Here is a 14,499-nt window from a genome sequence, read left to right on the forward strand (position 1 = left end):
ATACCCATCTTTCATTTGCTGTAGCCTTTTCTCTCAGCCAAATGTTTTTGAGACTCATCCCTATTGTTACATATTAGCGGTAGTTTGTTGCTTTTAAAATTTTTATCCATTTTCTTAGAGAGCTAGAGTCAGAGACAGAAAGCTCTCAATTACTGGTCAATTCTCCCAAATGGCTGGCTATGGGGAAGGCTGACGTGGAGAACCAGGAGGTAAGTTCAGTTCACCCTCCTAGATGGCGGAGACCCAACTACCTGAACCACTACCTGCTGCCTCCTGGGTCTGCAGGAGCGGGAAGCTGGAATCCAGAGCAGAGCCAGAATTCAACCCTGATAGTCTGAAATGGGATGTGAACATCCCAGTAGGTGCTGCACCTGCTAGGTCAATGCCTTCCCCTGTGCTTGTTAATATAAACTCTGTTTGGAATCAGTGTGGACTTAGAGAAAAATTGCATACAGTAGGGTTTGCAGAAACTCCATGCCCCATTCCCTGTGGTGTCTAGCATCTTTATCACGATGCACCTGTCAAAACTAAGAAACTGATTGTGCTGCTAAACCCAGACTTGATTAGGATCTCACAGTTTCTACAGACATGTCATTTCTCTCTCTTGGGACCGAGTTCAGGAAGCATGTTACTTATCATATCATAGCCCCAAGCCCTCTCTCTGGTCCTGTTTCCTTAATATTCACGGCTTTGACAGTGCCCGAGTTCCCCTGACTGGGCGTCTGGTAGAATACCCCCCAGATCAGATTGGCCTGACAGTGGGATTGGGGTCACAGATTTTGGGAAGGAATTCTGGGTGTAGTGCTCTTCCCTTCCCACCTTATCTCAGGCAGCTGGTAGTCACGTGATCTAAAGCTGTTGACCTTCAGCACTTCGCATGTAAGTTTCTACTTCCCCTCCTAAGCTCTGATTTCAGGCCACCCTGGGAGGGAGCACCAAGTCAGGTTGCCTCTGGAGGGGGTGGTGGCTGCCCCCCATATGGGTGGGAAAATTGGTCTCTCTCCCCGTTTGTTGATTTCAATCCTTTAGGTACCATTTTGCTTTTAGCTTGATTTTTATTGTATCCAGGTGGTACATGTACACACTTTGCAAAGTTAAGACTTAAAAAAAGAAAGAAGACTAGCTCCTTAAGATCTTAAGATCTTACTGGTCTTCTGGCACTTCTGAGTAATCACTCCACTGTTCGTATTCTTTTTTCTTTTCCCATTTTATGAGACTGGATCATAAATGGCCAATGTTTAACATTTTTATCTGCAAAGAAAACATGGCAGTTTCCCATGGTTAACCTACTGACTTTGTGTTTTGCCTTCCCACTGCAACTCATTGGGCCATGTGTTGTGTGACATTGAATGGCCTCCCTTTGTTTGGTTGTGAATTGTGACTTCAGCTTGTCATCTGACCTGGCTCAGGGATCAGCCTCTGACCTCAGCTGCTACGCCAGGTTCCTTGTCCCCAGACAGCCTGTAGCTGTCAGCTGGGCAGCGTGGGGCAAAGCCACCAGGGCTCCCTGGACTTGGTCTGTTCTGCTCTCCTGCCCCTTGCCAGGTACAATGGCCTTGGGTGACCGGAGTGTGGCTTACAGTGCTTATGGTCCCTGGTCCGTCTCGAGTGCAGTCTCAGACTATTGAGCCCCCTGAGCTTCGGTTTCCGCATCTGTAGGAAGGATTGTCACACCTTTCTGACAGGCCATTATTGTGCTACAACAGCAGGTGTCACATCCCAAGGCCAGCAGTGGGGTCGGTGATGCAGGCCTTTTCCCCTGCCGCCCCCGACTTCCTCTGGCTCTCCCAGCTCTCCTTAGCTGCTTTTTAAAAAAAAAAAAAAAAATATTTATTTTATTACAAAGTCAGATATACAGAGAGGAGGAGAGACAGAGAGGAAGATCTTCCATCCGATGATTCACTTCCCCAAGTGAGCCGCAACGGCCAGTGCACGCCGATCCGAAGCCAGGAGCCAGGAGCTTCTTCCGGGTCTCCCACGCGGGTGCAGGGTCCCAAAGCATTGGTCCGTCCTCGACTGCTTTCCCAGGCCACAAGCAGGGAGCTGGATGGGAAGTGGAGCTGCCAGGATTAGAACCAGCGCCCAGCGTATGGGATCCCGGGGCATTCAAGGCGAGGACTTTAGCCACTAGGCCACGCCGCCGGGCCCCTTAGCTGCTCACTTTACCGTCAGGTGAGTGAAGAGCTGCTCAGGACACAGTTCTGGGGTCATGGAGGGCTGGATCCCAAGACTCAGCCCCATTTCCAGTTGGGACCAAGCCCCTACCCCAGTGCCTGCTGGTCTGGGCCTCAGTCTCCCCAGATGTGCTGAGAGGAGGTTGGTGCTCATATTTTGGAAGGTGCCCAAGAACTGAGGCGTTCACGGCCACGAGCCCTCTCATTACCTCCCAGTCACAGGCTTCTTACAGCCGTCTGGCGTGGAGACATGAGCAAGCCCATTGTGCTCTGCCCCAACCTCCCCTGCCAGGGATGCTGGGCTGAGCTCCTAGGCCCTTCATAATCTTGTGTCCCAGAATGGGACGGAGTGAGTCTGGTAGACACACCACAGTGGCACAACTGCTCAGGGGGCCTGCCCCAGTCCAGGCAGTCACTAGGCAGCCGTACAGCTGAGTGTAAAATTGTAGTTTGGAGGAGTTGTGCTAGCAAACTGAGCTTAACCAGGCCGAGACCTAATCTAGGGGCATGTGATCTCTCCCAAGACCTGGAGGAGAGGGATCATTTCAGAGGAAATGGCACAGATCTTGCAAGGAGTGAGGTGGAGTGTGGGGTGGGGTGGGTGTGTGTGTGTGTGTACGCCAGGAACAAGGCCAGAGTCCCAGGGACTTCGAGCTTCACTGTGAAAGCACAGGAACCTTGGAACAACCGAAGCTGGCAAGTAACGGGATCAGACCTGTGTCTGGACGCGCTCCCCTGGCTGGCAGTGGGCGGGGCAGCTCTGAGCACAGGGAACCCAGGACGAGGTTCGGCTGGAGCTGCAGAGATGGGCAGATGTGGTGGGTTTGAGAGCGTGGGGCTAGTAACGGGCTCTGCTGGCTTGGTACCGGGAGAAGGATCAGATAACTGTGTGGCCTGTGGACCTGGCAGGGAGGTAGGTTCCTGGGTGCCCAGTTAGAGTGCATTGGACAGGAAGATGACATGGGGGGCACTGAGAGGTCAGCAAGAGGGGCCGGGGCTTGAGAGACTAGAGCTTGGGAGTGAGGTTTGGCCCATGGGGCAAGCAGGAGTATGGGCAGTGCTGCTGGGCCAGGTCAGGTGTGGACCCTGAAGGGGGACTGGGTCCCTGGATACGCCCCCAATGGTGGCTGGCCCAGGGACAGACTGATACCTTGATGGGAGGTACCATGTGGGGTGCTCTTGCCGCCCAGACCTTTCTAGCCCCTCAAAATCCCCAGAACCCCCAGGTTTCATGGGAGATATCCCACAGCTTCTCTTAACTTCCTCTCCCCCCCAGATCATGCTCATCTCCGACTACTTCTACGCCTTCCTGCGGCGGGAGTACTACCTCACACACGGCCTCTACCTAACTGCCAAGGACGGCACGGAGGCCATGCTTGTGCTCAAGTAGGCCTGCCGGGCACAGGCTGCACGGACCTCACAGAGCGGAGGGCCTGGAGCTGGGCCCAGCCCTCTATGCGGAGTCGCCGACAGACAAGGCTCAAGTCTAGGATCACCAGTCTGTGGCACCAGAGGAGCCCTCTGGCTGAGAGCAAGGCCTGTGGGGAGGAGCTGGACGCCTCAGAAGCCTTTGTGGCTCTGCACACCGAGGAGCCCCCCCCCCCCACCTGGAGAACAGAGGGTTGGCAGCAGGTGAGCAGGGCTGTCAGGTTGTGGCTGCTTAATAAATGATTTTTTGTTATAAATAAGTTGCCCTGGAACCCTGTCAACACGTCTGCGCTGGTGGGCTCAGGCTGGCTTCCCCACGCCCGAGAAGCAGCTGGAGGCAGAGCGCCAGGCAGGCCTGAGCAATCTTTATTCTGCAGAGGGACAGTGACCACAGATCCACACACCGGGGGGAGACAGGGGAGACGGGGCCGGTCTTTCAGGGATGGGCAGGTCCAGGCAAGTGAACAGAGCCTTGGGAAGGGTGAGGGGCAGATGGGCAGACAGGCAGGGGCCTAAAAAAAAAACCACACAGAGCAGGGGTGTTGGGGGTGCTCTCCACCCTCCCCCATCCCAGCCAGCACCCCAGAAGGGCAGCCCTAAGGTGATTGGCCAAGATCCACCGAGGGGCAAGGTGGGCTAGTCAGGCCCTTCTGGCTTGGGGGGGCCACATTCCTGCCCAGCCCATCAGGGGCAGCTTAGTTCAGGAGTCAGAGGCTCCCTGGGGAGAGCCTGACCAGGGCCCCCCCCCAGGCCGGTTCCCCCCTACTGCTGGCTCAGAAGCCGAAGGTTTCCTGGGAGGCGTAGACCATGTAGAGGAAGCCGTCCTCGTCCTTCTCCTGCTCGTAGATGTCGGCTATGGGCGTGGACACGCTCACCATGCTGTGCTGGTTCACCAGCAGGAAGAAGGCCTGCGTAGGGTTCAGCTGCAGGCGGCGTCTGAGGGGGCAGGAGGGGCAGACCTTCCTGAGCCCTGTCCCTTGGGCTCCCACCCGCAGGGGCTCAAGCTGGGACCCCTTTCCCAGCCCTCCCAGCACAGAGGCCCAAGGCCATTACCACTCCTCCCCGAGACCTAACCCAGGTCCCCTTCCGGCAGCTGCTGCCTGCACACCCACCGGATGATCTTAACCAGTTCGCTCATGTTGACATGATCCGGGACCAAGAACTTGGTTTTGTCCAGGACTGGCAGCTGCTTCTCCCCCTTGTAGCGCTCTATGATCACCTGAGAGTGGGACAAGTGAGCCGGGGCCGGGCCGGACCGGCAAGGGAGGGGTGTGTGTCAGGGACTCGGGACTCACCGGGATCTTGCTGGGGTGCTGGTCACGGATCTGCTGCACCTCCTTACAGCGGTCGGCTGCAGACAGCGGCGGGCAGTGAGCCCAGCGCGGGGCAGTGAGCCAGCCGGCCCAGGCCCTCCTCCCCGCGGCTCCGCCCGCCGGTCTCCGAGGGGCGGCTCCCGGCTCCGCCCCACCCGCCCCCAGCCATCAGGCCTGGGTCTCCCGGCAAGGGACCCGCTGGGGAGGCGGACAGCCCCTACCCGGGCCGGGCAGGCCCACACCCCCGGTCCCCGCAGCCTGACGTCATGGGGCTGACGTCACCTGCGGCAGTGGGGGGCCATCGCCCCTTCCAGGAGTCGCCCACCCCGTCTGCGGATCGCCCGCCAGGCCTCACCGAAGCTCCGCCGCTGCTTGAAAGGCCTGTCTGAGGGCATCGCACGGCCCGGTGGGCGCGCAGCCGGGGCTGGACGCGCGGCTCGAAGTGACTGCGGTGCGGGCTCCGGGGTGCGGGCTCCGGGGACTCCGCGCCTGGCGCTCACGGGCTGCGGCTCGGCTGAGCGCGGCGGCGGCGGCGGCTGCGGGAGGTAACTCGCCCGGTGACGTCAGGCCACAACACTCCTTAAAGGGGAGGCCGGCGCGTCTCTCCCATTGGGCCGACGCAAAACCCGCCCGTCCGGATCATGACGTCACGGCGCCGCGAGCCGAGCTTCCAGGCGGGACGCGCAGGGGCTGGTGTTGGGGCGCGTGCGGGCGCGTCACAGTTGAGTGACGCCATGGCCCCGGCGGCTCTCCGAGGGCCTGGGCGGAGGGAGGCCGAGAGGCCGGCGGCGGGTCGGGGAGCTGCGGCCTCCGCGCCGCGTCAGGCCTGGGCGAGGGGACACAGGCCCGAGACGCCACAGCGTGACCTTGAGGCGTGAGGGAGGAATCCGCTGCAGCGTTGACGCGAGAGCTGCGGAAAGGAGGTGAGGGGCGCCCGGCAGCCAAGAAGGCCCGGGCCGGGGACGTTCCCGAAGCCGGGGGGGGGGGGGGGTGCAGGGCGGCGGTGAATCGCCTCGCCCCGGGCGCCCCCAGAGAACACGACACAGCAGCCCAGCCGAGGCGAGCAGGGCTGGCAGCCAGGAAGCAGAGAGGCACGCGGGCTCAGAGGACAGCAGGCCGCTGCCCAGGCAGCTTGTCACAGGGTAGGTGGGCTGGGGCTGAGCCCAGAGAAGGGGAGGAAGAGCAGAGGAAGGGAAACGGGAAGCAAAGGGGCCGTCCTCTGGCACAGGGATAGTGGGCGTGCCTCCTCTGAGTGCCCGGGTTCGAGTCCCAGCCCCTTTTGCAATGCCAGCTTCCAGTGCCTGCTCTCAGCGTTGGCTTGGCCCAGTTTTGTCTGTGGTGGCCATCTGAGGAGTGAACCAGTGCCTGGGAGATTTCTTTTGCCATATCTTTCGAATAAATAAAACTTAAAAACTGAAGTAGGGCCCGGCGGCGTGGCCTAGCGGCTGAAATCCTCGCCTTCAAAGCCCCGGGATCCCATGTGGGCGCCGGTTCTAATCCCGGCAGCTCCACTTCCCATCCAGCTCCCTGCTTGTGGCCTGGGAAAGCAGTCGAGGACGGTCCAATGCTTTGGGACCCTGCACCCGCGTGGGAGACCTGGAAGAGGTTCCTGGTTCCCAGCTTCGGATTGGCGCAGCACTAGCCGTTGCGGTCACTTGTGGAGTGAATCATCGGATGGAAGATCTTCCTGTCTCTCCTCCTCTCTGTATATCTGACTTTGTAATAAAATAAAATAAATATTTTAAAAAAACAAGTAAAAAGTATGATAAATTTGAGGGACAAAACCTAAGGGAAAATATGTATTTTATATAAACCTATCAAAACAGATTATCAGGTTAGGCAAGAAAAAGTAAAATGTACCTCTGTGTGGTTTACAAGAGGATTAAAATCCACAAATTTTTTTAAACAAATAAAATCCGTAAGCAGGGGCTGGTACCGTGCCGTAGTTGGCTAAGCCTCTACCTACAGTGGCAGCATCCCGTAGGGTGCTGGCTCATGTCCCAGCTACTTCACTTCTGGTCCAGCTCACTGCTTATGCCCTCGGAAAGCAGCAGAGGATGGGCCAGGGCCCTGGGCCCCTGCACCACATGGGAGACCCCAAGGCAGCTCGTGGCTTCAGATCAGTGCAGCCATATGGGAGGTGAAGCGGCAAATCAGACACGCGGTCTCTCACTCTCTGTAACGCTGTCATTGAAATAAAAAAACCACCCAAAGTGAAAGAGTATAGAGCAAACCTAACCAAAAGATTCCTTCATGACAAAGTGGCTTTACGGTGAAGGGCGTCTTTAGAGGTGAAGAGGGTCACCATATGACAGAAAGGAGGAACGCATTCTGAACCGAACGTTCAAAGTGCTGAAAATATTAGAAAAACATCACGGAATACTAGGAGAAACAGCTAATCCTTTCATTGTAGTAGGAGGATTTATTTTTAAATTTTTGTGTGTGTTTTTAAGATATTGCTATTGGAAGGATTTTTACAGAGAAAGAAGAGACAGAGATCTTCCATCCATTAGTTCATTCCCCAGAAAAACTATAGCAACCAGAGCTGAGCTGATCCAAAACCAGGAACTTCATTGACCGCAGCCTCCCACGTGGGTGCAGGGACCCAAGGCCCCGGGCCACCCTCCTCTCGTTTCCCAGGTCACAGGCAGGGAGCTGGGTCACAAATGGAGTGGCCAGGACAGGCTGGTGTCATAGGGGATGCAATCAAAGGCAGGGAGCGCCAGCCCAGGGAGGGGTTTTTTTTGTTTTGTTTTGTTTTGTTTTTTAAGACTTATTTGAAAGGTAGAGTTGTGGGACAAGACCTCCCATTCACTGGTCACTCCCCTAACATTCTAAACTGCCAGGACTAGCCTGGTTCAAAGCCATGAGCTTCTCTAGGCTTCCCACTTAGGTACAGGGCCCAAATACTTGGACCATTCTCTGTTGCTTTCCCAGGTGCTTTAGCAGGGAGCAGTATTGGAAGTGAACAGCCAGGACACCAGCTGGCATCCATGTGGAAGGTTGGCATTGTGGACATAGCTTAACCTGCCATGCCATTGTTGCTGGCCCCTGCAGTGAGAGTTTTAAGACCTCTTTCAGCAATAAACTGAACATCCAACAACAGATTTGGAGGATATTGATACAATTAATAATCCTGATCAGTGGACACCAATAGAACCCTCACCCAAGTGTGGAAGGGACAATACAAAAAGTGACCAAGACATGTCTCCTCGGCAGATAGCAAATAGGAAATGGCTGTGCTTGAAGAATACAGCCTTGGCCTAGTGGCAAAAGTCCTCGCCTTGAACGCGCCAGGATCCCATATGGACGCCGGTTCTAATCCTGGCAGCTTCCTGCTTGTGACCTGGGAAGGCAGTAGAGGAAGGCCCAATGCATTGGGACCCTGCACCCGTGTGGGAGACCCGGATGAAGCTCCTGGTTCCTGGCTTCAGATCACTTGGGGTGATTGCGGTCACTTGGGGAGTGAATCATCGGACAGAAGATCTTCCTCTCTGTCTCTCCTCCTCTCTCTATATATGACTTTGCAATAAAGATAACTAAATATTAAAAAAAAAGAAAAGAATACAGCCTGTATGACAAGAGCCAAATAAGCTCCCAATGTCTGGATAAACCTACTTGTAATGAAAATATGCACATCAAAACCAAACTATGAAAACTGGGGGATGGGAAGCAACAAAAGCAGCATTTATAAGTTTTATAACCTTTTTACTTATATTAGAGGGAATTAGAAAACAAAGGAGCCAGGGCTGAGTTTGAAAAGTATCATGAGGCCTGGCTAGCTAATCCTGCACTTAAAATTGCAGAGATCCCAGGTGGTACTGGGTCATGTCCCGGCTGCTCTACTTCCCATCCAGCTCCCTGCTTGTGGCCTGGGAAAACAGTGGAGGATGGCCCAAGGCCTTGGAACCATGCACCCATGTGGGAGACCTGGAAGAAGCTCCTGGCTTCAGATCAGCTCAGCTCTGGCCATTGTGGCCATCATGGGCAGTGAGACAGCGGATGGAAGATCTTTGTCTCTCCTTGTCTCTGTAAATTCTGTCTTTCCAATAAAAACAAATCTTACAATTAATAAAAGGCATTATAGTATACAACCAGAGGAAGAGGGAGGGCTGGGAAAGGCACCAGAGCAGAGCTGGGCCTTTCAGCTACACAAGAGACACAACTGTGGTTACAGCGGGAGAGGAGGGTCAGTGCTAGGCCAGTGAAGTGAAAGATTGCATTAAATTGACCATTTTCTAGGAAAAATACACCAAAAAGTTAATTCACAAACAGTAACCTTATTCATGTCTATTAAGGAAACTGAGGACACCCTTCAAAACCTAGTTCCTTCATTCTACCAAACTATGCAAAACGGTGACCTGCCCTGCTCTGCTTGGGCACTTTGGAACCCTGTGTAAATGTGCATTAAAGCAAACTTGCCCCTGGCATCCAAAGTTGATAATCCAGACACACTTCTCTCATTCACACATTTTTCATGAACTTTCTGAAACATGAAGCAGTCAGTATTCCCTTTAAAGCCAGAGCCCGAGGGCCCTTGAGCCCACGGAGGCCCAGAGTACCACAGGAAAGGGGACAAGTAAAGATCAAAGGAGGGTCCGGCCACGAGAGGCAGGTCTACCGCCTGCCAGTCCCACATGTAGACGGAGAAGCAGGAAGGCCAGCACAGCCAGCGGAGAGCACCTCAACAAAATCTACCCAAGGGACGAGCAGCTTGTAAACACACAGGAACCCAGGGAACTTGGCTAAGAATGGTTACTGGGGCTGGTACCATGGCACCACGTTAAAACACTGCTTGCAGTGCCGACACTAGTATCCCACATGGGTGCTGGTTCAAATCCCAGCTGCTTCGCTTTTGGTCCAACGCCCAGCTAATGCGCCTAGGAGAGCAGCGGAGGACGGCCAGGGCTTGGACCCCTGCCACTTAGGTAGATCCCCTCAGGATACTTAAAGGTCCTGGCTTCAGCCTCGCCTACAGCACCATTTGGGAAGTGAACCAGCAGATGGAAACTGTCTCCACTTCTGTCATTCTGCCTTTCAAATAAAGAAATTGAGTAAGATAATAAAGCTTACTGTATCATTTTCCTACCAGCACAACTTGGGAACCACTTAAATGCCTTAAGTATCTTGCTGTGTCTCTGCCAGGAGTGGGGAGCCTTTTGCTGCCCAATAGCCATTTGAATATATTTTTTAAATAACTGTTTTTATTGGAAAGTCAGATATACAGAGAGGAGGAGAGACAGAGAGGAAGATCCTCTGTCCGATGGTTCTCTCTCCAAATAAGCGCAACGGCTGGAGCTGAACCAATCCGAAGCCAGGAGCCAGGAGCTCTTCCGGGTGTCCCACGCAGGGGGAAAGGTCCCAAGGCTTTGGACCATCCTCAACTGCTGTCCCAGGACACAAGCAGGGAGCTGGATGGGAAGCAGGGCCGCTGGGATTAGAACTGGCAACCATATGGGACCCCAGCATGTGGAAGGCGAGGACTTCAAGCACTACGCTATCGAGCTGGGCCCAATTTGAATATTTATAGTATCATCTGTGGGCCATAAAAAGTTTATCAGCTTAAAAATTAGCCAGGGGGCTGGCACTGTTGTATAGCAAGCTAAGCCATTGCCTGCAATACATTCCACCCATACGGGCACAAGTTTGACACCTGAATGCTCCACTTCTGATTTAGCTCCTTGCTAATGCACCTGGGAAAGCTGAGGGAGCTGGCCCAAGTACTTGGACACCTGCACCCATTGGGAGACCTGGAGGAAGTTCCTTAGCTCCTTGTTTTGGCCTGGCCCAGCACCCAACTATTGCAGCCATTTGGGGAGTAAACCTGCATATAAGACTTCTCTGTCTTGGGCCCAACGCAGTGGCCTAGCAGCTAAAGTCCTCACTTTGCATCCTCTGGGATCCCATATGACCACTGGTTCTAATTCCGGCAGCTCCCCTTCCCATCCAGCTCCCTGCCTGTGGCCTGGGAAAGCAGTCAAGGACGGCCCAAAGCTTTGGGACCCTGCACCCACGTGGGAGACCCGGAAAGAACTTCCTGGCTCCTGGCTTCAGATCGGCGCAGCACCAGCCATTGCAGTCACTTGGGGAATGAATCATCAGACAGAAGATCTTCCTCTCTCTCTCTCCTCTATCTGACTTTGCAATAAATAATTCTTTTTTTTTAATTGTTTAATATTCATTTATTCATTAATTACATTGCATTACATGACACAATTTCATAGGTACTGGGATTCCCCCCCTTCACCCCAAACCCTTCCCCCATCATGAATTCCTTCACCTTGATGCATAACCACAGCTCAAGTTCCGTTGAGATTCCCTAATTAAAAGTTTACACCATACAGAGTCCAGCATCCCACTTGTCCAGTTCAAGTTCAACGGCCTCTTAAATAATTCTTAAAAATAAATAAATAAATAAAACACAAAAAAACCTTCTTCAACAGCCTCATTGTGTCTGGAGTGGCGAGATTGGCCGCAATGCATAACTGGTGAACTGCCGGGACCTGGGGTGGGTGGGAGACTGGGTGGAGCTTCTCCTCAATATTCCCTTTAGCCCTTGTAACTTTTTTACCCTAATCAACAGTGTAAAGATTGCCAAAATATAATTTAAAAAAAAACCTCTGTCTCTACCTCTTTCAAGTAAAATAAATCTTTTTAAAAATTGTAGCCTGCTGTGTGTTTATTGAATCTCAACTTCCACCTGTAGCTGCTGTGGCAGGGCCAGACCAAATGATTTCAGAGGCCTTACAGGGCCCATAGGGGTGGCAGGGTGGAGCCGTGGTATAGTACTTAAGTCTCTGCCTGTGGCACCGGCGTCATACATGAGTGCCGGTTCAAGTCCCAGCTGCTCTACTTATTCTTCAGTTCTCTGCTTATGGTCCAGGAAAAGCAGCAAAAGATGGCCCTGTGTTTGAGACCCTATTATCCCACTGGGGATACCCGGAAGAAGATCCTGGCTCCCAGCTTCATCGTGACCCAGCTCCGGCCACTTAGGGAGTGAACCACCAGATCCAGGATCTGTCTTGCCCTCTCTCTTTGCCACTACTTTCAAATGAATAAATCATTAAGTAAAGGGCCAGTTAGTAAATTACTTAGGCTTTGCAGACCAGAGCTTCTGGCAGCTACCAGTTGGGCTGTTGCAGCATTAAAGTAGCCAGACACCTCCTGACGGGCATGGCTACACCCCAGCACACCTGCACTTGCTACGCCAGACGGGCTGGCTTTAGAGCCTAAGTCTGAGCACTCCTGACTAGGCCACATGTATCGAGTGGATAAACCTCAGGAACAAGGTCCCTGGACACCCAGGAGAGCCAGAGGCATTAGACTTGGCTCTGCTGTGGCATTTATGGCGTCACACCTGTCATCAGACCCAGCCTGGGCTGAGGCTGCAGGGCAGGAGAGCATGTGGCCCGTGGCCCAAGGTCTGTACTTAGCTCTTCCTCTTACCTGTCACTCAGCAGACCTTCCTGCCATCAACCCTTGGTCTGCCTCTGTCCCAGCTCCCCTGAACCCAGCTGCCTGGCCTCTATCCCCGTCTATCTGAATGGCTAACAGACACCTTCAACTTGACCTGCTCAGAATTAACCCACAATCTTCCCCTAAAAGTGTGCTGCGCTAGGCTAGCATTGTGAAGTAGTGGGCATAGGCACCCACTGCAAACCCTTATGAGCACAGTTCAGGTCGCTCCCCCTCTGACCCAGCTCCCTGCTAGGGGCCTGGGTGAGCAGGACACGGCCCAGGTGCTTGCTCCCCTGCCTCCCATGAGGGAGGCCTGCATGGAGCTCCTGCCTTCAGCCCAGCCAGTGCTGGCCTATGGGAGTATCTCTTGTCTCTTCCTAACTCTGACTTCATAAATAAATACATCTTTTTATGTAAGTATAAATTTATGTTTTTAATTGGAAAGGCAGCTATACAGAGAGGAGGAGAGACAGAGAGGAAGATCTTTTGTCCGATGGTTCACTCCCCAATTAACCCTAATGGCTGGAGATGAGCCAGGAGCTTCATCCGGGTCTCCCATGCAGGTGCAGGGTCCCAAAGCTTTGAACCATCCTCTGCTGCTTTTCCAGTCCATAAGCAGGGAGCTGGATGGGAAGTGGAGCTGCCAGGATATGAATCTCAGCCCATATGGGATCCAGTGTGTGCAAGGCAAGGATTGAGCCACAAGGCTATTGCACCTGGCCCAAAGCATTTCTTTAAAAAAAAAAAAAATAGTGGGGGCCCAGCACCGTGTTATAGTGCATTAATCCTCTACCTGTGGTGCCAGTATCCATTATTTTAAAAACTAATTATTTAAAAAATAATTTAAGGGCCCAGCACCTTGAACACTCGGGATTCCATATGGGCGCCGGTTCTAATCCCGGCTGCCCTGCTTCCCAGCCAGCTCCCTGCCTGTGGCCTGGGAAAGCAGTTAAGGATGGCCCAAAGCCTTGGGACCCTGCACCCATGTGGGAGACCTGGAGGAAGTTCCTGGCTCCTGGCTTCGGATTGGCTCAGCTTCAGCCTTTATAGCCGCTTGGGGAGTGAATCATTGGACAGATCTTCCTCTTTCTCCTCTCTGGAATTACTGGGTCACTTGGTTAAATATCTGTAAGAGCCTGATTTTAGAATTCACCAGCTCCTCAGAAGTTTGGCGAACTATGAGTTACTAAGCCTACACTTAATCAGTGACTCAAAGCTGTGATCACCCTGATCACCAGGAGAAGCTCAGTCTGACGACATTGAAAGTAGCCGAATCTCCACTTCCCAATTAAAAATAAATAAATCTTTAAGAAAAATAATAATTTTTTAAAAAGCCCCAGTCAGGTTTTGCCATCCAACTGACTGTCCCGTGCACTGTGCCCCATTCCTGCAGAGGCATGGCCAATGACTGCTTCCCAGCTGCTTGCTCCACTGGCCTCAGCCACGCCAGCCTCTCCCAGGAACCTGATCTGCTTATGCCCGGAGGCCTGTGCTGGAACCTTCCCTAAGATCTGTGGGTCAGCAGCCAGTGCTTGATGAAGCAGGTGTAGCCGCTGCCTGCTGTGCTGGCATCCCAGGGTTCCAGGAGCAGCTGCCCCACTTCCCCTCCAGCTCCCTGCTCCCGGCCTGGGAAAGCAGAGAATGATGTCCCAAGGCCTTGACACCCTGCACCCACATGGGGGACCTGGAAGAAGCTCCTGGCTTCATCTAGCCTAACCACAGCTATTGCAGCCAACAGCTCTTTATCTGTCTTTCTCTATGTTTCAATAAATGAACAAATCCTTTTCTTTTTTTTTTAAATCATCTCTCTCTGGCTTACACACTCATCTCGCTCCAGTCTTGGTTCCAACATCTCCTCAGAGAGGCCTTATGAGTGCTGAGGCCCTCCTCGCCTCCTGCCATGCACCTCCATCGCCTTCAATTCTGGCTTTCATGCCGTTACCACCAGTGCGAGGGCTGCCTGATTCCCCTTAACAGGCCCTTTTGAGGCACGCGCATGCGTGCAGCAGTGCAGCAAGTCCACAGTGAGCCCCATCCCCCGGCACGCTCTGTCCGCAGCCTGTGCAACTGCCCTTATCACAGCTCTGGCTTTTATTTGCTTTTCAAGCAGGTTGTCGACAGCAGTC

General features: G+C 53.5%; 2 protein-coding genes across 3 annotated transcripts in view; one reads left to right on the forward strand and one right to left on the reverse strand.

The window, feature by feature from the left end:
* Positions 1 to 4,928, forward strand: part of PIGU (phosphatidylinositol glycan anchor biosynthesis class U) — an 81,855-nt gene extending 76,927 nt beyond the window's left edge. Inside the window, exons 12-13 of one of the 2 annotated variants that reach the window (XR_009247427.1) lie at positions 3,451 to 3,806; positions 4,670 to 4,928. Coding sequence is in view for 1 of the 2 variants with exons in the window: in XM_004585741.4 (XP_004585798.2) it covers positions 3,451 to 3,564 (114 nt within the window). In the remaining variant the exon portion in view is untranslated. Of the gene's footprint in view, positions 1 to 3,450; positions 3,863 to 4,669 lie in introns of those variants that run through there. The other variant, XM_004585741.4, reaches the window with a different exon arrangement.
* On the reverse strand, positions 3,947 to 5,570 carry MAP1LC3A (microtubule associated protein 1 light chain 3 alpha). The gene is made up of 4 exons (XM_036497144.2): positions 5,271 to 5,570; positions 4,898 to 4,953; positions 4,715 to 4,821; positions 3,947 to 4,538 (listed from the first exon to the last, which is right to left on the reverse strand). The coding sequence occupies exons 1-4, from the start codon at positions 5,308 to 5,310 to the stop codon at positions 4,376 to 4,378; spliced, it is 366 nt and encodes a 121-aa protein (XP_036353037.1). The 5' UTR covers positions 5,311 to 5,570; the 3' UTR covers positions 3,947 to 4,375.
* Between the last annotated feature and the right edge of the window lie 8,929 nt (positions 5,571 to 14,499).

Source organism: Ochotona princeps, chromosome 22 (assembly GCF_030435755.1).
Source record: "Ochotona princeps isolate mOchPri1 chromosome 22, mOchPri1.hap1, whole genome shotgun sequence".
Classification (NCBI taxonomy): Eukaryota; Metazoa; Chordata; class Mammalia; order Lagomorpha; family Ochotonidae; genus Ochotona; species Ochotona princeps.